Source organism: Chaetodon auriga, chromosome 18 (assembly GCF_051107435.1).
Source record: "Chaetodon auriga isolate fChaAug3 chromosome 18, fChaAug3.hap1, whole genome shotgun sequence".
NCBI lineage: Eukaryota > Metazoa > Chordata > Actinopteri > Chaetodontiformes > Chaetodontidae > Chaetodon > Chaetodon auriga.
In genome coordinates, this window is record NC_135091.1 from 6,930,779 (window position 1) to 6,952,938 (window position 22,160).

General features: G+C 43.8%; 1 protein-coding gene across 13 annotated transcripts in view; it reads left to right on the plus strand.

Annotated features, from left to right (window-relative positions):
- gphnb (gephyrin b) overlaps positions 1-22,160 on the plus strand; it is an 87,372-nt gene that overhangs the window by 43,747 nt on the left and 21,465 nt on the right. For 6 of the 13 annotated variants that reach the window (XM_076755586.1, XM_076755579.1, XM_076755580.1 and 3 more), the window contains exons 7-10: positions 137-409; positions 3,377-3,511; positions 18,833-18,874; positions 21,042-21,116. In XM_076755586.1, the coding sequence (XP_076611701.1) occupies positions 137-409; positions 3,377-3,511; positions 18,833-18,874; positions 21,042-21,116 (525 nt within the window). The remainder of the gene's footprint in view (positions 1-136; positions 410-3,376; positions 3,512-18,832; positions 18,875-21,041; positions 21,117-22,160) is intronic. The other 7 variants (XM_076755583.1, XM_076755584.1, XM_076755587.1 and 4 more) reach the window with 2 other exon arrangements.

The following is a 22,160-nucleotide window of genomic DNA, read 5'->3' on the forward strand; positions in this document are numbered from 1 at the left end:
CTCTTACTGGCCTTTATTCAGTGCAGGCCTTTATTTTGGTCATGCTGGCAGCTCTTGTATCGATGTAAGACAACTGTCAGTATCACCTAAAACCTTGCCACTGATGTTTTCTCCCTCCTTGCACTCTTTTACCCAGGAATGCTTCCAGTTCATCCTGCCGGCGCTGCCACACGCCATTGACCTTCTGCGGGATGCAGTGGTAAAGGTAAAGGAGGCAGCAGACGAGCTGGAGGACCTGCCGTCGCCACCGCCGCCCCTCTCACCGCCGCCCAACAGTTCGCCACGCCGGCAGACAGAAGACAAGGGCGTGCAGTGCGAGGAGGAGGATGAGGAGAAGAAGGACAGCGGTGTAGCATCCACCGAGGACAGCTCCTCCTCCCACATCACTGCAGCATCCATCGCCGCCAAGGTACCAGGAGGGAGGAGAGGATTTGTTATTGCATCAGACTGCATTTTTTCAGAGCTCTGACTCCATCCATTTCAAACGGTCATCTATACACATTCACACAGTCATACTAGCATGTCTTAAAGGTGCTATATGCAGCATTTTAACATCAATAAGTCAATACAAGAATAACTTGAAGACAGTCGCAGTGTCACAATGTCTGGTAAAGGTACCTGGAACAACAGAAGGTAGAGGTCCAACATCTTTGACAGGCAACAGTGTTGTTTGTTGGAAATGTGGTCTTGAAGGGATGGTAAAGTTTTTATATAGTTTCTTCAAAAAGGCTAATGTGGAAGAAGTGCTGTGTGCAGTTTAATGTAGTTCAGATATCTATAGAATCTGTTCAAAGGGAAGTACACCATCTCCAACACTAAGGCTTCAATTATACAGTACTGTGTTATGTTCATTCAGAGTACAAAGAAAGCAGTGTTGTTTTGATCTATGGCAGATGTTGCTGTGGGACGTTTGATAACACTGAAATTAGATAAAGTATAAATGTGTGAATTACAGAGTGTACTTGTCTTAGATATGGGATGGATGTTTGAAGAAGTTCAAAGTTGTATTTTCCAGCATTTGAGAATAATTGATGCTGATCCAGGCTGCTGAACCAGGCTGTCGCGATCTTATTATACCAAAGGTACACCATTACTCTGAACACGACACACTGATGTTTAAAAATGCTACAGGTAGCACCTTGAAATGATGGATTTGCTGTTTTTCAACTCATACCTGAAGAAGTGCCTCTGTTGCTGCTTCCTGCTGGGCTTAAACGTGGTCCAGCTGGGCAGCCATTTACACCTTCACAATCTGAGATTAATCTCTTCTTCAATAACAGGAAGTGCACAGTCAAACATTTCTATTTCTCTGATGCAGTTTAGAGGCCGGATGCTGGACCTGCTCAGCTGCCATCATCCTGCATCTCCTCACCAAATGAGACCCTCACTGAGATAGCTAATTAATGGTGCATTTGGGTGCACTTCTTAAGTCAAAAATTTCTAAATTTATCACCACAACTTTGTCCTTAAACGGCCAGCAAAGCTTAAAGGGAACCTGGGGGGAAGCTTCCATGACATCTAGGTTCACAGTGTGAGCTGTGATGGTTTAATTTAACAGTGTGTCTGGATGAGGGTATTGTAAATGTGTCAATATAACTTCCATTTATTTTTATTTACTTATAAAGCCCTGTCATTAACACCGTGTCCAGATGGCTAACGAGACTTGTTGTCAAATGTTCCATTAAATATTTGCCTGGTGCACTTTGGATTATGGTTTTAGTGAGGGCTGCTTAAGAAACACCTGTTGTAACCTCCAAAATCTCACAAAAACCAGCTTCATTTGGAAGATGCACCCTGAATCGCGCTTAGCTAATTGCGAAACAAGCTTTCTTCCAGGTTTTATTGACTTTATTTCTCTCAGCTACGTCTTTGCCAGAAGCTATGCTACAGTAAAGTCAACGAAACCCATTCTGAGTGTGCTTTCTGATCCTTCTTGTCTGCAGCACATATGAGGACACATCTGAGTACACTGTGAGCTTCCCGTTATTCAGAAAATGAGATACATCACAGTAATTAAAGGTGTAAATAATTGGACAAACATTGGTTCTTGAGTTGAAAGAGTGAATCACCTCATTGCCATAAGTTGGTCATGTATCTCTGTGCATCATATCATGACTGTGTGTCTCTACATACATCTGTGTGTGCATCTGCTCTGTGGAGTCACACTTAACATCAAGTATCTCTCCATACCCACCATCCTATCTTGCCCTGTCTGCAGCCTGGACCCTGCTTTGTGGCTCTGTTGTCAGGGTAACATCCCACCTCATTGTCCAGTCACAGATGGATGTTGGTAAGACCCCGCCCCCGATAGCTCATTATGTTGTCATCATCGTGTCACATTTTTGAGGCCGTTTGCCTTTCATCTGCATCAACCCTGTGAGTAGGCGTGGTCGTTTAAGTTGGACATATGGCGTCATAGTAGAGTACGGAAGCCGAAAATTGCCGCGCTTGTGATTATTTTTTTAATGCTGTTATCTTGAGTGACTTGTCTCGTGAAAACAAAAGACAGATTTCTTGAGATAACGACATAATCAACCAGTTATTACGAGAAAACGGAGGGTTGGGTCCTCTTATTTCTTTTAATGTTTATCACAGATAAAGAGCGCCCTGCGAAGTGTAGCAACTGTTTCAAGATGAAAATGTCTGATTATTTTCAATTATTGATCAACGCATTAGACTATACTTCAATCTTACATCTAGAAACTTTATTACACCATTCAAACGCTTGTTGACGTGCGCCAACGACAATTCTTTTGGTTGCAGCCTTCTGGACAGCAATGCGTCTGATTTAAGTCGACCCCTGTGTGAAATCCCTTACAATAACATGCCATCATATAAATAACCTCATTTCACTGGAGAAAACATTCTCACAACAAATGGCCAAAGTTCATAAAAGTTGATATGGTTTGTTTTAAAACTTCCCACAGAGCTTCCCACCTCACAGAGCAGTGTGTGCACGTCGTGGTCCACTCTTCTGAATTTTATGAAGCCCTTTCCCAGCGATGAATTATCCCGAGAAGTCGGCCTTTTGTTTTCTCGTGACAACGGCTTCATTTATCTCGTTATCTCGAGAAAACAAAAGGCCGAGCTTTGTTATCTCGGGACAACGAAATAATTAACTTGTGATCTGGAGATAATGTTAAAAAAATAATTGCAAGCACAGCAGTTCTCAGCATGTGTAAGTAGAGAGGTCTGTAGCGTCTGCATACTTTATATCTATATATGTGTGTCTTCCTGGATCTTGAATATCAGCATGTGTATACGATGGGTTTATGTTGTGTGGTGTTTACATGCACATGTGTCTGGGTATGTTTCTGTGTGTGTGTGTGTGTGTGTGTGTGTGTGTGTGTGTGTGTGTGTGTGTGTGTGATCTCAGATCCCAGACTCCATTATCTCAAGGGGTGTGCAGGTGTTGCCCAGGGATACAGCCTCTCTCAGCACCACGCCCTCGGAGTCGCCCCGCGCCCAGGCCACCTCCCGCCTCTCTACCGCTTCCTGTCCCACACCCAAAGTGAGTAAATATGCAGTAAACACGCTCAGATGTACATTTAGACCAACACGCATTTGTCGTGGTTGTACTTGCAGTATATCCCTGCAAGGACTGTATGTTGACAGTATTTATTTCCTGATCTCCCGCCAAATTCTTCTGCGAAACATTTTTTCAGACAGATTACTGAGTCATAAACGAACTCAATCGTATTAGATCTTTTGCTTCTCTATTGGAGATGAGTAAGTGCACTAATCAATATCTTAGCTCAAGTCGCAATTCAATCATTTGTCAAAACAGTCCCCGTTAGAGGACTTTCAGGGTTGGGTTCAAAGTGAAGCATTTAAAGTTTGTTCCTGACCTTGGAAACAGTGCTTTGACTACACAATCCCAATTCAAGGCACACTTATTTGCTTTCTCCTGAGAGTCTTCAGAAGAAGGAGAAGAACTTAGAAGAATAGTTTTTGGAAAACAATTTTGGATACCATTCTCATGTCTGGAGCTACTATGAAGCTAAAGCTGGGGGTCGCTTAGCTTAGCATAAAGTAACAATAGAAAACAGCTAGCCTGCCACAGTCTAACTCTCACAAATAAGCTTAGCAGGGCCTCTTTCTTGTGTAAGGAGGTGATTTGAGACGCTGTCTAGCCAGATGTTGAGGAATGTTGATGTTGCTCACACCACTGAGTGAGCTGTGTGGGTGGAACAGCGCTGATCTATATGGGTAGCTCATGAAAATTCATGAATCATTCATGCATTTGTGTTGGTGTATCAGTAGTCGTTAGCTGGCTAGCTGAACTGCTATTGTTGTACCTCAACTGCTTAAAGTGGCAAAGTCAGAATTCTTCTGGCCTTCTGACAGTCACCAAACAGCTTCACATGCATTACGGCCTCCATCTAGACTGCAGGGCCGGACTGGAGGGCCGACCCTGATTTGCATAGAGCCTGTGAAAACCAGGAAAGACAGTGTCTTAAATCTCATCTGGATTTTATCTGATACAAGAACATTGAAATGGGAAGTTTAAAAGGGATCTGTTTCTCTTTGAAAGCAGTGACTTCCTGGAATCCAGACCACTCCAGAAAGTCACTGCACCTGCCTGCTGCTCACCTAGAATTAGCAGCATTTAACTCCCTGATAAGTTAAAGTTTTGACATTTTGGATTTAGGATGAGTACAAGTATCCGTATAATCATGACAGCTACTGAGATTGCATGTCAAGAGATCTCCGTGAACAAACTCCATCTGCTGATGAAGCTCCAGAAAAAGATGGTAAGTGGACCTTGAGTTGGGATTTTTTTTGTCAAACCAGTCTTTGAATGATCAAGAACAAACTTAAAAGTCAGTTAGATCTGCCATATAAATCTACCAGCATGCCTTTTACTGTATTATAATGAGCAGATTTAATCCTGAAACTGAGCCCAGTTTTTATCCTCATTTTTAATATAACCTTAACACACACACACACACACATACACACACACACACACACACACACAAACACAGGCAAAGCCTTCCTTTGCCCTTTTTCTTGTCTGCTCAGCCCCACTGCTTGTCCCCCACACAGCTCAACTTTAGTCTTTATTGTATTGTTCGCAGTTTAAATGTCTTTTTGTTTTTATTTATGTCTGAATTTTAGTTCAGGTTATCTATAATAAAACAACCGGTACAATCCTACACACATGCTCACATGTCAGAACATCTCACACACTCACAGTCTTGACCGCTGTTCTCTTTCAGTGTCTCAACTTTGCAACGTGTACGTTCTGTGTTTGTGTGTTCTATATGTCAAACCCCTGTCGATTGTGGGTGAGTGTGTGTCTTTGTGTGTTTATGGAGACAGCAGGTTGTGGGTCTTACGCTTGGATGCCTCCAGAGTTATCCCCCAGGTTTAAACTACCCGCTTTGTCTGTCCCAGCTTTAATGGGATACTTTAACATTTTGGTTGCTTACAGTTGGTTATAATGAAGAGTGTAATGAAACTTGTTCTCTGTTTAATTGAATTAACAGCGTGAAAGACAAACACAAATCCTGATGCAAAAAGCAACACATTGTAATATGAAATGTCCAAGTATCCTTCTGTTTTCCCCCATCTCTCCTGCAGGTTTCTAAAACGCCGATCTCTGTGTCTCCTGTTTCTCTCTCTCTTTCACCTCATCTGTCGGTGTCACGTCTCCATGTGTCTCCCGGACAGCAGGCAGGTGCTGTGGGAATAGATGAGGGGGTTGCCATGGGAACAGAGGGATGGGATGTTAGCGAAGAAGGGGAGGGCGGGTGCACGGGCGGGTCATGAGACGGACAAAGCAGCCACAGGAGATCATTTTCGTTGGTAGAGCCACGAGGGGTCAGCGCTTGAAAGTCGGCTTAACCCCGGCGAGAGTTTTCAAAATTCTGGTGGAAACGTAGATATTTAAATATGTGAAAACAGTCGGTCAAGATGTGGAGAAATGAGGAGCAACTAATGAGATGGCATAGAGAGCGGCTGAAGTGTTGAATTCTCAAGTTGAAGACACAGATTTTGCAAGGCTTGAACCTGCAAACGTGTCATTGAAATGAGTCACTTATGCAGCATCTTTACACATTACATCATATTATGGAATTAACAGTTTTATGTTCCAGTTTGGTGTAAAGTCTCATGACCCTGGACTCCCCAGTCTGCAGGTTGATGATTTCTCTCTAAAATTAGCATCGTAGCAGTAGCTTTAAATGACAACAGCTAAACAATATTGTTTCCTCTCCAGCTCCTGTAAAAACTGGTGCTGATTTTCTGCTTGATCTAAACTGGGATCAGTTTCTTGATTTGTCCCCCCAAAAGATAAAGAAATAGAATTGGCAAAAGTCAAAGATTTTTCAGGGCAGTTCTGACTTCTCGTTTCTCTGCACGCCTTCAGTGGAAGAGTTGTTTCATGCTTGTTTGAAAAAGAGTTGTTTTCTGTAACGGGAGCAAAGACGCCAAACATTGCAGCAGCGCTAGTTTGGGTGTAGCACGCCGCTGAGAGTGACCTGTGACACCTTATTGAGCACTGGCGTCTTTGCAGGAGGAGGGCTTTCTTTTGTGCTAACTGGCAACACGTGATGCTTTGTGTTTTCTAATTGTTTCCCAGCACTTTCCAGCTACCAGACCCACATTGGTGGCTCAAATCTATGTCACTTTTTTCCTCTACAGCGTGCTGCGCCCCACCTTGAGGGGACTGATCATGTTTGGAGAGCCTCAGACTTAGCCAGGGTGTTTTTGACCTCTGAGCAACCGAGTGTGGCGCTGTAAATAATTGGGCAGTGGGAGCTTTAATGCTGCTGCTCTTGTCCCAGTGCTGCTACTGGCTCCGCTGATGCAGAGATGTAGTCCTCTCCCATCAGCCCCTCATTCCTTGCCCCGACATACAAACACACACTCACACCTGTCTCTCCACTGAAGCCTTTCTTTCTCAGTGACCCAGTTTGAGCATCGCTAGCCTGTCACGATCACATGCCAACCACATTAGTCAGCGTTTGTGTGTGACACGCGTGTCTGGACATGTGTGTCTTTGTGCGCAGCAGATAGCAGACAGTTAATGGCTTCTCTAGGTATAGCTCTTGGCTTGTTTAGATTCTGACACAGGCTGTTTCCCAGCGACAAGCTGCCATATGTTCTTTGAAATTCCCACGTTGCGAGCGGCTGCCGACAGTATGTACACAATGTCCCCGGAGCCAGAGCCAGAATGGCTCTGTTCGCTGATGCATTTCATGTGCCACTGTGGGCTGTTTTAGTTTGTTAGCTGGGTCTTGTTGGCAGCGCTACGTGGTGGCTTTGAGAGGAGAAGGTATGGAGTAGGTCTTAATCTTGTCACCGCCAGAGCTGCTGCTGCTGCTGCTGCTGCTGCTGCGGTTCCCATACAAGCGGCCCTGACACCACGGCTCACAGAGCAAAGCACAGGCAAGAAAACGCTCTGTGCCAAATAGAAACATGCATAAATACACTCACAGGTCGTGTATCAGCACTTCCAGCTCAAGTAGCATTTGTCAAGTAACGTGTGTGTGTTTTCAGGTGGAAGGCGTGTGTGTGTGTGCGAAGTGAAGACGCAATTAAGTGTGCAGACTCTGTGTCGATGTGAGTCTGAATTTTGAACGTTTGCGAAAGTCCTGTTTGTGATCACGCACATGTGTGTGCGTGTGTGTGTGTGTGTGTCTGAAGGAGGTTTTGCTGTTCAGCATAAAGCCAGTGTGTGTGCGCCTCGAGACCACAGAGGAGACAGACTCACAACTGATGTCCAAACCTGTCTATCTGCAGAGCAACAACTGGGAATACACACACAGACTCACACACATCCACGCACATACAGTAAATTTGGACTCACAAAGTCAACCTTAGGGGAGAGAGTGTCTCACCCTCGTATGCGCCGCACACACAGCCCACAGCCCACAAATGCAAGCAGATACAAAAGGATTACAAACTGAGCAGCTCTACAGTCATTCATGGAAGCAGATTTTCTTTCTCTGTCACACTGTCTCTTACTCGTGCGCACACACGGACAGACACACATGCACTGCACAAGATGCAGGGAGGGTAGTTGTACTCTTCCACTCTTGTGAGCATTTAGTACAGTTATGTAAGGGTGAGTTTGGATTAATGAGGCATATGGGAGACGGGGCTTTGACTCAGAGGATGGTTGACAGTGTGTGTAAGTGTGTGTGTGTGTGTGTGTGTGTGTGTGTGTGTGTGTGTGTGTGTGTGTTTTGGGTTACGTCTCCTGTTCGAGTAATGTTGGTTTTAATTTCTATTAGCGCTGTTTTGCTGAGACGCAACCCAAAAAATACTGCTTCCTGTTTTCCAGGTAATGCCATTATGGAATAACAAACGTAATTTTTGTTTTGTGTGTTTTGCCGTTTTTCTGGCACGTGTTGTTGGTTTAAGGGTGGAAATAATGAGATGTGGGATTATTTTACAAGCTCAAAGCATAAATTGGTCAAAAAATAAATAAATAAATAAATAAAATAAAATACTGACACATTTTCCAAATAAGTTCTGACTTGAACGTTGAGCTCACATGACTGATCAGGTGTTTCAGCTCCAAGAGAAGAAGAAACATGACTATTGGTCGATAAGACAGTTAATAAAGAGAAAAAAAAAACATTTCTGTTACACAAAATTATGTTTATTTCTATCTTTTTGACAGATTTTTGGTTGGACTCAAAGTCAACTCAGTGTGTTTTAAATTGGATTTTTTCAAAAGCTCCAGAAGGTCTGTGGTCTCGCTCCGATCGATGCTGCTCGGTCAGGTGGTGATGAGTAAAATCTCATTATGACCACTGAAGAAAAATATGACTCAGGTTGACAAATGCTAGAGTGTACCTTTTAAATTTGATTTGAGGCTTCGGTCAAGTCGCTAATCTCTCAGTGGAACTGTCAGATTGCAAGAGTTGTGGTTAATTATTGTCTGAGCGTTATGTGGTGTTGTGACACCCATTGGCAAACCAACATGAATTGGTTATCCATCAGTAGTGTCAGGTAAGCCAGTGGGAGCCAGTGTGACTGGTCAGAACTCCTGGACAGTGAACCAGTCTTCACATAAACTGAGCATTAACATGGACTTTCTTCTTCTCCTCTTGTTAAAAGGCTCCTAAAAGCCCTGCTGTCTATGACAAGAGCAACAACAAGCTATTGGGGGTGAAAAAGGAAGAAAAAAAAACAACAACAATGAAAATAGATTTTCGAACGCAGTTGCACTCATTGAACACCTTCCTTTTGTCAGCTGATAATAAGTCAATTTAAGACTCAGCAAAAATCAAGTTTTAATGTGAATTTAGGACTTTGAATAATAAGCCTGTGTGCTGCCCTTCTCATCTACTCTCCCCTTTCCATCAGAGCTTTCACCTTGATGCATCTGCAAATGCAAACATTATTTATGCTCTGTGTGTATTGTATACTGTTCCAAACATCCCATCAGCTTGACTGATATTGGCATTTATTTTGATTAAAGTATTCAGCGCTCTCACTCTCTCATGGCGCCTTTGCACAAACTCTTTGAGGTGCTGGCTGTGCACGTAGAGGACACCGCCTCACTTTGCACGGGTCCTGTAGCATTTTTTTTTGATTAATGGCTTGATGTATGGCTTTGGAGCCAAGGCCAAGGCTTATGGAAATCAAGTCCTCTCTCTTCACTGTGGGAAATGAGTCACAGTGCAGCAGTGCGATTCAGCCCACTTCCTGATGACCTTCATCGTGGACATAATGCCATTCTGGTCAATGCCACAAGCCAAAACAGGAGCATGTTAACGTGCACATGTGTGTACAAACAGGCAAGCTCGTACATGCAGACCAGACCTGTAATCCATACTATTGGAAAATAAGAGCTTTTTAACCCGTAGTAGATCTCACAGTACTCTACAAGTACAAGCTTGACTATTGAATGGTAATGTGTCCCTTGCAGGATTTTCACAGCACTCACAACAAATGCGATAGGCATGGTGTGTGAAACAAGCAAAAAAAAAAAAAAACTTGCACATGCAGTTTGGCTGATCCGTGCACAGATCATAGAATCATCACTTGCAAATGAGTAGTGACAGAGGATCATTGGCAGAGTGAAGTGATCAGACAGAAGGAGATGAATGATTTATGCCCTGGCTGTGTGCGTGAGCACTGTTCCAATGTCATATCAGCCGGCTGTAGTGTGACGGATCAATGATCTACAGCCTGCATGGCAGCTTCTCCGCCTGCAAGTCAGATCAGCACAGGGGACGCGACTCTCTGCTGTCCATAGCTATCACTGTACAGTACAGTAGAGAGTGTGTGGATGCATGTGTTTGTGTCCCCTTGGCCCTGTTTCCAGCTGTGAGGATGAAGCAGGGTGTGTTCTGCCAGAGTGGCAGTGCTAATGTCCGCTGGGTGCATGGCTCTGTCAAGGACCTCTGCGAGTGTGTGTGTGTGTGTGTGTGTGTGTGTGTGTGTGTGTGTGTGTGTGTGTGTATTTTTGATTGGGAAAGCAATCTGACACATGATTGAGCGTCCATACTTTGAATGTACAGTCTTCAAAGTCAACCCATCCTTGGTTGTGAACGACTGAGCCTTTCCAGGATGCCCCTTTCATACCCAATCATGATACTCTCACCTGTTACCAATGAGCCTGTTTACCTGTGGAATGATCCAAACAGGTGTTTTTGGAGCATTCCACATCTTTCCCAGTCTTTAGCTGCTCCCGTCCCAACGTGTTTGAAATGTGTTGCTGCATCAAATTCAGAATAAGCAGATATTTACAAAAATCAATGAAGCTGATGAGATAAAACATTAATATATCGTCTTTGTACTTTCTTCAATTGAGTATATGTCAAAAAGGATTACAACTAATGACGTTCTGTTTTATCTGTTTTACACACTCTCACTCAACACGTCCTGTATACAGACGTTAACACACACCTCATCTTCCCCCATGAGTAAATGTGATATATTATTTAATAGGATATTTGTCTGTTGTTGTGAAAATAAGATAAAGGTGGCCAGATCTTAAAACTGTGTTTGAGCATTGTGTGGTGGGCTTGAGCTGTTTTATTTTGCAGTGCGTGGTTATTTTCCTCCAACCGGCTCAATAAGAGGAGCTGATGAAAATGCTCACCAAGGTTGCTTTCAGTTATTCCTGCTCTCACAGCAATTAAGCTTTATAATTAGAGGTGAGCACGGTGCTCCTTGTTTCACCTATCGCGCTACAGAGAGGCCGCTGCCCTACCCTCTGACTGGTGAGTGTTTGTTCTTGCAGCCTGAGAGGAAGACTGAAGTCAAGACTAAGAGCGCGGAAAAAATGTCAAACTTCTCTGCACTTTGTTTATGTAAAAAAAAAATTGGTTAATTTGTCACCTGATTAAAAGAAAAGGTAGATGCAGTTGGACATCCTGGTATTTTTTGGCATTCTGCATTTGACATTGGGACATGCTAAGTCTTTTCCTGGCATGCTAAATAGTATGCTAACATGGATATTGGAATGCTGAATCCTGACGTCTTTTCTTTGTTACTTCCATCACTTTGGTCTGTGTTGATGTGTGTCTATATGTACTGCACCGAGCGAGCGTGTGGCTGGATGGTTTTGTTGGTCTGGTGAGATGAGGACATTGAGGCCTGGCGCAGTGTGACGCTCCGCCACTGTTTTACAGCCTGTGTCGTCATTCCTTACAGGTTTATTCCCCTGTGGAAACGATAGATAGGACTTGTTATATGCCTTTGTGCTCTGCTGGACTTATTCACGTTTGGTTTTACCTGACAGCATTGACCGCTTGTGTGTCTGTTGTAGTGTGTGTGTGTGTGTGTGTGTGTGTGTGTGTGTGTGTGTGACTGCTAGATATGTGTTATTGTCCTCCTTCAGTGCAGTAAGACTCATAAAAGTGACTCCTCATCTCCTGGCCTGCTGGAGGTGCGGAGGATTTATTAGGGAGGGAGTGAGAAAGAAAGGCGAGAGAGAAGGAGAGAAGGAACAAGGAGTGGGAGGGAGTGAACGAGAGAGAAAGGGACGGAGAGCTAATGAGTTAGAGAGGACAAGGGACTGAGAGGGAGTGGGAGGCGGGGAAGGGGAGATGGATGTAAATGAAAATGAAGGAAGCGAATACACAGGAAGCAGGACGGTTTGTCTTGCGAGGCCTATGCTGCACAGTCTGTCTCTCTGTCTGGTTGTTCGTCTGTCTGTGCGCATCTGTCCATCCCCGAGGACGAGTCCAGTGGCCCACCTCGTGGCAGGCGCAGCCCCCCCCCCCCCACGTCCCCCACCCCCGACTCCATCATCTCAAATCAGTGTGAAAACGACAGAAAGAGGAGACAGAGTGAGGAGAAAGAGTCACATCCGTCATTTCCCTCCACAGAAACGGGAAGCTCATGGGAAATGCACTCACGCATACTCACACACAGACATGCGCGCACACAGACCTCAGTCATGCGTGTCTGATGTAGCGCAGCACCGTATGTGCAGCTATATACCCTCCTCCTCTTTCTCCTCCTCCTTATTGTCTCCTTGGCTGTTGCATTTCCTTGCTGCTCTTTCGCTCTCTTGTGCGCCCTTCTCACTCCAGCCTTCCTTTCTTATCTCTCTCTCTCTCTCTCTCTCTCTCTCTCTCTCTTACTCTCTCGCTCACCCTTTCTCGCTCACCCTCTCCCAGTTAGCGAGTGTGTAAAAGTGTGTGTGAGTGAGTGTGTGTTCTTGTGTGCATGTGCCGGGGAGCTCATTCTGTTTCGACTCCAGGCAGAAGATGGTAAGTAATGTCTTTCCTCCTGCATATCTGAGAGAATGTTTACAGGTTTTGAGCCTTGTGTGCGTGTGTGATGTGTGTGTGCATGTGTGTGTGTGTGTGTGTGTGTGTGTGTGTGTGTGCAGAAGTAATTTGTGTGCCTGTTTAATAAGGTTTTGTATTATTAGCTGAGTGGAAATGGGGGTGGATGCATTTCGTGTACAGTGTGTGTTTTAAATATAATTTGTGCTCTTGCAAACATGCAGCATTTGTGCTTGTGTGTGCTGCTGCTGGTGAGGATGATGATGCCTGAAGGAGGTACGCTGTCAGGCCGTGGATAAGTTTAGGGGGTAGAAGGGTGAGTAATGTAGCGATGGGACTGTTGACTAGCTTAAACTAGCAGGGGGGCAGCAGGACAAGAAGAGGAGGATGGATGAGGTGTGCCTGATATTGTGGCCGTGGTGTTTCTGCAGTGTTAAAGGAGGATGAGCAAGAGAGAGCTTGTAGCAATCTCCCAGGACTCCACACTCCATCAGTGTTTAAGTCAAGCAATCAGCCACCTTCTCGGAAACAGAAGCCACTTTTCCATCCACATTTCCCTCCCTCATTTAGCTGCTGCTTTCATCCAGAGCTCCTTGCAGTAAAAAGGAATAAGAACCCTCTTGATCCCGATTCCTGCTCTGTTGTTCCTCGTCCCTGGTGTGCTTCCCTCCAGTCACCAGCATGGCAGCTTAGCTGGAGCGCTACTGTAAATGGTAATGAGGGCAGTATGGATGGAGAAGTGTGGAAGCAGCACCTTCAGAATGCATGACGGCTTTAAACAGCTGACGAGGAGAGCCAGCAAGGATATTGATGTCCCAATGGAGTTTCCACCGATATGTCAGGTACAGCGATAAATTTGCTGCTTTATCGATGCTACGTTAGGTTCCCGCAGTGTGTGAAGAATAGATCCGTGCGAGGCCAGTTAATGCCTTTTGTTCCTGTGCAAAGTTGTTTGTTCCTGCTGAAAGAAATAGATAAAGGAAATGTTTGGATTCGATATTCCAAACATCAGAGAGACAATAAGATGTACCGCAAAACATTTCCTTTTCAAGTCATTTCTGTCTGCAACTGAGTCCTGAAAATTTCGTAACAAAAATTTGGGGAAATTTGTATGTTTAATTGCTTTCTTATCAAGAGAATATTTTAAAATTAATACCACACTGTACAGTAAATATGAAGCTATCACCAGCAGCTGTTAGCTTAGCTTAGCACAGAGTGAAAACTGGAGGAGCCAGCTAGCCTAATAAAATACACCAACCAGCACCTCTAAAGCTCACTAATTAACAGATTATAGATAATTTCTGTGTGGGAGCAGTTACATCCTAGAATCTGCTGGTTTTCTGGCAACCTCACAGAGACAAGACTCCCCAGCTCCTCCAGTAAAACCACAAGGTGCCATTTTTACCCAAACAAGATATAATGTGGTAATTAGTGAGCTTCAGGCAGATTTTGGCACCTTTGGACAGAACCAGGCTAGCTGTTTCCATTGTCTTTGTGCTAAGCTAAGCTAAATTTCTGCTGGTGGTCACGTCAGATTTACCTTAAAGACGTGAAAGTGGAATCAATCTTCTCATGTCACTCACAGCAAAATGTCTAATTATTCCCTTTAAAAACGAAAAAATCTACCTGTACAGAACAAATATTTCAACCTATGTCCAGTTCAAATCAGCTTGTTTTCTAGAAGTGTCTCTGTGTTAAAATAAGACAGAGCAACACATCCTGCTACACTAGAAAATGTATGAAACAAGCTGACTGGCATCTGAGACATCGTCTTTCTTTCTTTTCTTTTCTTTTTTTTTTTTTTTAGAAAATAAGACTTTAAAGTCTCAACACAGAATAACTTCACAAGGAGATTTTTGCAGCGTGCTACCCTTTTTCCCTTTTTGAAGATCTGCTTCGTCCAAACGTGGGGGAAACAGAAACATGCATGTCGAGCTGTATATCCTCCTCTTGTTAACAAGAGAGACAACAGCTCTCAATAACTGGATGGGAAAGGCAGTTTGATATTAATTTAGCAGTGAGAAATGATTTCCACGCTGGTAAATGTCAGGTGCAGAGGGATGGCTGAGATAGCTGGGCTGTATAGCACAGAGGATGTGTTTTAATATGTGTGATATATTGTTGCAGAGACCAGATGAAAGTGGTCACGGCCAGAAGGAGAGTGCTTTTTTTGTCTCTGATTAATGTACACACATTCAGCCCCCCCTCCCTCGCTTTATTTGGCTCACAGCGCCCATAGACCATTTGGGTCATACTGCTTAAGGCCTTAAGTTAAAATCACTTCAGCTGAGGTCAGTCGTGCTTGTTCATGTGTGCATAGACCATGTGTGCTGTTTGGGTTTTAAATTAAATTTAATATTGGAGAATCTCCATCAAATAGCGGTTAAACGTGTGTTTCCATGCATTACCAACACGCATCGTATGTGTGAAGTTTGCATGCTTTGGACGCGGTCTTATATTTGTCTCGAGTTACTCACGCCCACTGACTCTGAGAGTTTGCCTTGAGGGCGACGGAGGGAGAATGGAAAGAGTACAAGAGAGCTTCGAATAGGGAGACAGAGAGAGACAGAGAGACGAAGAGTCAGGCAGACAGAGTGGAGGGGGAGAAGACAGACAGGAAATGAAAGGCAGTAAGACGGAATGGATGAGACTGTCTGACCAGCTGTACCGAGCGTGCTCACTCACCATGTGGGCTGCTGATGAGAAGAAGCATAACACGGCCCTGTCAAATCAGCTGTGTTAGCTCTCACTCTCCGCCATGCTGGCAACTCACTCAATAGCTCATTAACTCCTAATACATGTAGACACGGAGAAGGCCATAGGAGGGCAGTGATGAATGACTGGGGCTGGACAGTAGAGCACGCAGCACATGCTTCTGGTCAGCCGTGGTTCGGGGTTGTCCGGCCCGTTCCGCCGCGGATTCTTTCCCACCTTTGTTTATTCCGAGGGGAGCCATTGGCGAGCGGGCTTTCTTTTCCAATAACTTGCTGTTTTGAAAACGTAAGCACAAAACTTCAAATCAGTTTACAGCATTGACAGCACACGAGTTTAATTTGACAAGTAAAGACGGCAACTCATCGGAATCCTGCACAGTCAGAGTGGGTGATGCGGTTCAAACGATGTTCGCGCTGATCAAACTGAATCTATAATTCAGTTTGGATATGAGGAATGGGTAATCTAATAACAGATATTCATGACTGGGTGTGTTATGTAGTTGTTTTGTATGTGAAAAGACTTGTAAGATAACTTTAGGCAGACAGAAAGCAATGTTGTTTCTTTCTCAGGGCCAGTCTAAAGAAATTCACCTATTTTGCGTAATTGTTGAGCTTTTTTTAATTATTGTGGCCATTCTGAGTTTGAAACTTCAAGCTCTGTGAGTCTAAAGTAAAGCAGAAATGAGATGCTGCTAATGCAGCATGTCGGCTACCTATAATCTGCTTGTTCAATTGCACATGCCATTTTGTTTGCATGTGTGAGTCTGCATTTCTGAATCTCACCAGCAGAGATGACGAATGCAACATTAGCAGAAACCGTCTGCCTTCAACCCACACCGTTCCACTGGTCTATAGGTGGTGGTGATGCATCAAGGAAGGCGGTAATGCACCAACATGGGGCAGTGAAGAACAACTGCAAGTTATTAATCCTGAATGTAAACAATATCGGATTTGAGATATTTTTACGAGGAAATAAATAACAAACAATATGAAAATTTCCAACTTTGACACTCGCATGGTAATATTAAAAAAAAGGCCCTGTGTGGCAGACACCAGTGGACATCAGCATAATTTGAAAGACGCTCTAAAGGTATAAAAAAATACTACACACAGTGGTTCCTTTCAAAGTACTTTGTCGTATGAAATGTCTTCTGAGTGTTTGGTGGGACTGGAGAGGACAAACTGCTCAGCTCGATGTTGGTCAATGGAGCTTTCTCTTAACAGAGTGCTACCTTGCCGCTGCAGTATTTAGGGGCTCCTTGTGTAGTTCACTCCAGAGTTTCAATTTGTAACCTCCTGCGGTTTCCTGCCAGTGTCCATTATCTGAGCAGTGAGTCTGATGAGGGCGACTACTGTGAATCTACAGCATTTCAATTAGGAGGGATGGGGTGCTCATCTCCCTGACAGCCCCATTTTAAAAAGGCAATTTATTATATAATCTAAAATGTTACTGTTTCATGAGGAAAGGTCGGGAATTATCTAATGACTGTAGTAATAATTCATAGTGAGCTTGGCTTTCATGCCGGCCATTATTTTGCCAGGAGAGATATTTTTAGATGGATTTCCCAGTGAGATGCCATTTTTGAGCTGGAACGGCTCTTGGACCAGTAAAAACCTCTGCCAATGCAGATGGCCGTGTTTGTGTTGCATCTTTGTTTTGGATATTCTGACAAAATATGAATGAAATGCTGCACAGCCATTGTCTTGGGCATAGTGAATAATTCCCCCAGCAGTAAGTGAACTGCATAATGGCTCTAGATGATGATCACCTGGAAAATCTGATTTCTGTTATCGGTCCAGCAGAATTCAGGGAAATCTGTGGGCGACTTCCAGAAATATCTTGATAAAAGAGGCAGAGACATAACCTCTTTTCAACCTCATTAGTGTGGGCAATAAAAGTCTTCATGTGCCTTTTGGTGGAGGCATTGTTATTAAAAGTGCCTTACCACAGCATGAATGAAAACACTCCAACCGGCACACCCCAGTGGAGCAGTAATAGGTGATAATTTTGGGTGCCAGAATTAAATTAGATTGCAATTTTGTGGTTGATTTTTATTTCCCACGTGACTTCTGGTTTACATATCATATTAGACGTCTGCTGTTTGCAGCATGATTGGAAGAAGGGATATTAAGTTTGGATCAATGATTGACACTTGCATTGATTGCAGGGCTTACTTGCAGTACTGTGGTGGAAAGTACATTTGCTCAAATACTGTACTTAAGCATAATTTTTTGCTATTTTGTACTTCTACTCCTCTTCATTTCACTGTACTTTTTACTCCATTACATCCATTTGATAACTTTGCAGATTGAGATTAATAATCCAAAATGTAATCATTAAATAAGCAATTTAAAATAATATTTTTATTCTCATACTTGTGTTTGGAAAGCAGGACTTTTACTTGTAACAGAGTATTTCTGCACTGTGGTGTTGCTACTTTTACTCTGGTTGTAATGAGGTTTGTATTCTTTATCATCCACCATCGATCTGGATTTGTGTGACCTTCGAAACTATTGGAAAATTTATATTTTCCGGTCACTGTATGACCTAACAGAGTGCTGAATACTAATGGGAAGCTGCAGGTTTTCTGGGATCCTGCAGTTGATTTCAGTGGTGCTATCTGAAGGCATGTCTGAAGAAAACCATAATAAATTGCTCCATCAGATCTGGACTTCACAAATTAATTGTCTTCCTTCAATCATACGACACAAGCCACAAGGAAAGGGAGCCTGTTTGTAGCTTCATTTTATTATAATACTGCGCAACCAAGAGAGCATGTTACACATGGTGGACATGTCTTCCAAGACTCAGACATTTGTGCTCACAAGGAGCATTTACATCCTGGATTAGGATGAGTGCAAATATATGAATGGGACTGTGTGGTGGCATTGCAGCCAGGAAGATCCTCCCATTATAAAATGGGCTGATTTTCCGTAACTGTCTTCTCGGAGGACGTGTGGATGATATTTAGCGATCGGGTCACGAGAATATGACAAACAAGTTGATGAACGTAAATTTAAGCTGCATTTGACACAGTGTTCAAAATGTGTGATGTTTCCTGTGGAACCTGTTCTCCTTTTGTCCTGACTGGGAGTGAATACCCATGCAACTCCTACCTGCTGTCCTGACCTGTCCTGATCTGTCCTGACCTGTCCTGATCTGTCCTGTCCTGTTCTGTCCTGTCCTGTTCTGTCCTGTCCTGTTCTGTCCTGTCCTGTCCGTCATGCCCTTGGCTGCGTTGGCCCATCCGAGACAGTCACACAGAGACCTGTCACGCAGATGTCCTCCTGAAAGACAGAGGGCGCTGTCTGCTTCACCTGTCAGTCTCTGTGTGCCTCTGTCCCCCGCTCAACCCGGCTTTGGCTCTGTTAACCCTCTTCTCTTCTCCCCTCCTCTCTCTCTCGCGGCACCAGGCGCGGCTCCCCTCCTGTTCATCCACCCTAAGCATTGCTGAGGTACTCCTGCATGGGTTCTAATGCATCGTTACGGCCGTCATCATGGCACCGGTTTCTGCTCCCTCCCTCTCCTTTCCTCAACCGCACTTCTTACTTCCTGCCTGGCATGACTGCTCCCCCGCCTACACGTCCTGTCCTCTCCTTTGTGTTGCGTGCTGTCCTGCCTGCTGCCCTCCTGCTGTCTCTCTGTGGTTTTCTCCGCACTGCCCACAATCCTTTCTGTTCCTCCTCTCTGTTTTCGTGTGGACGTGGTCTTGTTATGTTTTTCCTCTGATTTTGTCTTGTAGTAAAATGTCCCGTTGCCCTCATTCTGGTACACGTACTGTATCTAACCCTCGTCCCGTTTCCACGCTCACACACCCTCCTCAAGAAACAAACCCCCATCACTTGGCATATTGCTCAACTGCGTTTCAACCTCAGAATTGAAGTTGAAAGATGCTTGAATTATGTATTTGAATGAAAGTGATATTGCTTGCACAAACAAAGTGCGTTTCTCTCCCTCTGTGTACATACCTCAGTTCCTTTAACACTCACACACACAGCAGCTTGTAAAAGACAAAAAGGCTCGGGAAGTGTGCTGCAGGCCTTTGCAGCTCTCCTGTGCTTGTTACTCTGGTCAGGGCCCAATGACTCTGATCTGTAAGTGATAAAGACATGGCGTCAGTGCAAGGGCGTGGAGGAGTGCTGACACGTGTCCAGTGTGATATTGGGATCCATTGATTATCTGTAATTGCACAGTAATGAAATCTGGAAAAGAGTTTGGAAGCAGGCTTTAAAACAATAATCCCAAAGGTGGTGGGAGGTAATGTTCGTTTCATTTTAATACTTCTTTTTCGTCTTTTCCTAAAACGAATTCTAATGCAATTGCTCTCCTGTCTTCATAAACAGGTTACATTTCCAAAGTTGGACTACTTTAGATGCATTACTTGTCATATGTTTTAGAGCCTGACCAACACTCCCGCCAGGACAATATTTTTAGCCAAGTATGTCAACCATAAGTAACAACAAAGTGCAGTACAGAAATGCCAAATGCACTGGACAGTATGTCATTTAATGTTTATGATGCTGGCCTGCCCCGTTCAGCATACCTTAATAAAGTTTATTACAGTTTGGATTGTTTTCAAGGTTTACAGGCTTCATTTTTCAAACTTGTTTTTTTTTTTTTTTTTTAAGCCTCATATATTTGTGTTGAATTTATGTGGTTGCTTATGGTTTTTATTGATATTTCTATAATTTCCAGTGAGGTTTATTATCGAAATTATTATTTTCTGTTTGTGTTACGTTTTTGACACTCTCATTTTCACCTGTGAAATGTGCCCCTCAGCGCATACTTCATGAACCTCTGATAAGCCAAATTAAGAGAAAAAAAAAATTAGAATCAGCTGATATATCTGATTTGTCTCAAACACTGATATGGACATTGATCTAAAAATCTATTAACAGTCAGACTGTATTTTAGGGCATTCACAAATGTCTTGAAATAACTGATTTTTATGTACATCATTGTGGATTTAATTTATAATGGCAAAAATACAGCAAAAAAATCCAAGTATTTCCTCTCCTCCTGAAAGTGGTCTAATTACTTCTTACCTCCTAGCAGTAGGATTTAAAGTTCAATGCCAAACAGGTCTCTGTAACGGGATTACTGTCGCGCCATCACTGGTAACCTGCATCTCAGCTGGTCACATGCTGTCAGACAGAGGCCTTGGGTCCCTCCAGGGGTCAAGCACTAACTTGGGTTCACTTCTTAACCCACACTAATGGAGGGATGTGTCCATACTGTAGCAGCGCTCCACTGGAACTGTTGTCAAATCCACTGAACCAGTTCTGTTCTTCATCCATCTTTGGTTTTGTTGTGTTGTTGGTGGATAGTGTTTTCCAGTGAGCTGTTCGCCATGTCTTTTTTCTTTTTAAATTTCCTTTGATCTGATTGCAGAATGTGTGTCAGGTTAGTACTGGCTTAGTTCTGGCATGTGTGTGTGTGTGTGTCTGCTTTTGGTGCGTTTGTGTGCCAAGTGAGGAGACTGTGTGAGCAACTGTTTTGTTTCCAAGCACCACTAACTGATATGTTGTGTTGATCAGAGTGGGTGTGCATGCCTGTTTGCCTGCACATGTGTGAGAGCGTGCTTGGCATGAAGGTGAGTGACTATCCTGTGGCTTCCCCCAGGCCTCACGAAGAGAATTCAGGGCTCACCTGGATGAGGTCATCACGCTCAAGTCAAGGTACTCTACCTTGGACCAGGTAAACCCGCTAACCTTCTACCAACCTCTTATCTACCGGCATGCAGGCCACTGGCATCCCACATAGCACCTCACCACACTAGTGACACACACCAACACACATGTATACAGGCAGGGAGGCAGCTGAGGAAGAGAGGCACTTGACATAGTAGAAATGTTCGCACTGGGCAGCCCCTCATAGCATGTAGCACTGGAACAAGTTAGCAAACCTAGTTTATTGTCTGCTGATACTCCAAGAACAGCAAATACAGTATACACGCTTATGGTGGCTTATGTGAAACTGTAGTGGGAGATATCAGAGAAGCAAAAGTTAAAATCCAGACAAGTGAAGATGTCACAGTGCGAAAGATCGAAGCAGGGTGACACTGATAGTGAAGACCCCATTTACACATGGTGATAACATGTGATAGGTGCCTGGATATGTGAGACGTTGCCTTTGGAATAGAGACAGTCCGTTGCACTTTCAGAAGTGGTCAGGATTGAGCAATATTTGAATGGAAATGTGACGTCAGCTGTGGGATTGGTTTGCCTCATGAATGCATGAGTTTTTGAGTGTTAAACTCCTAATGGATGATACTGGATTTGTTGAGTTTCGTCATTTGAAACCACGCTTTTAGAGGCTTTAAGAAAAAAAATGTACCCAAAAAGTTCACTCAGACTGGCCTCTTCCCTATGTTTAAAGCAATAGGTGACCCCTTCCAAAGGAAAAACACGTAAAGCCCACACAGCAGCATCCCTGCCATTGACCTTCAACACTGACCTGCCATTATACATGTGCATACTGAGATTCGATCACAATGTGGGAAAAAATTGAGCTAACAAGAACTCTTATTGACACCAGGTCTAAATGCAAAGGCCAGTGAGCTGATGTAATTATGCAGGTGATGCATCCAGATATAGATTGCATGTTAATACCAGGTGTAAATGGGCTGTTAGTGTTGAGTCTGCAAACACAAACACACATTTCACACTTCCCCATATAAGAGATCTCCACAATGGGAGGTGTGTAGCCCGCAGGTCACTCAGATGTAGGTTTTCGAGTTAG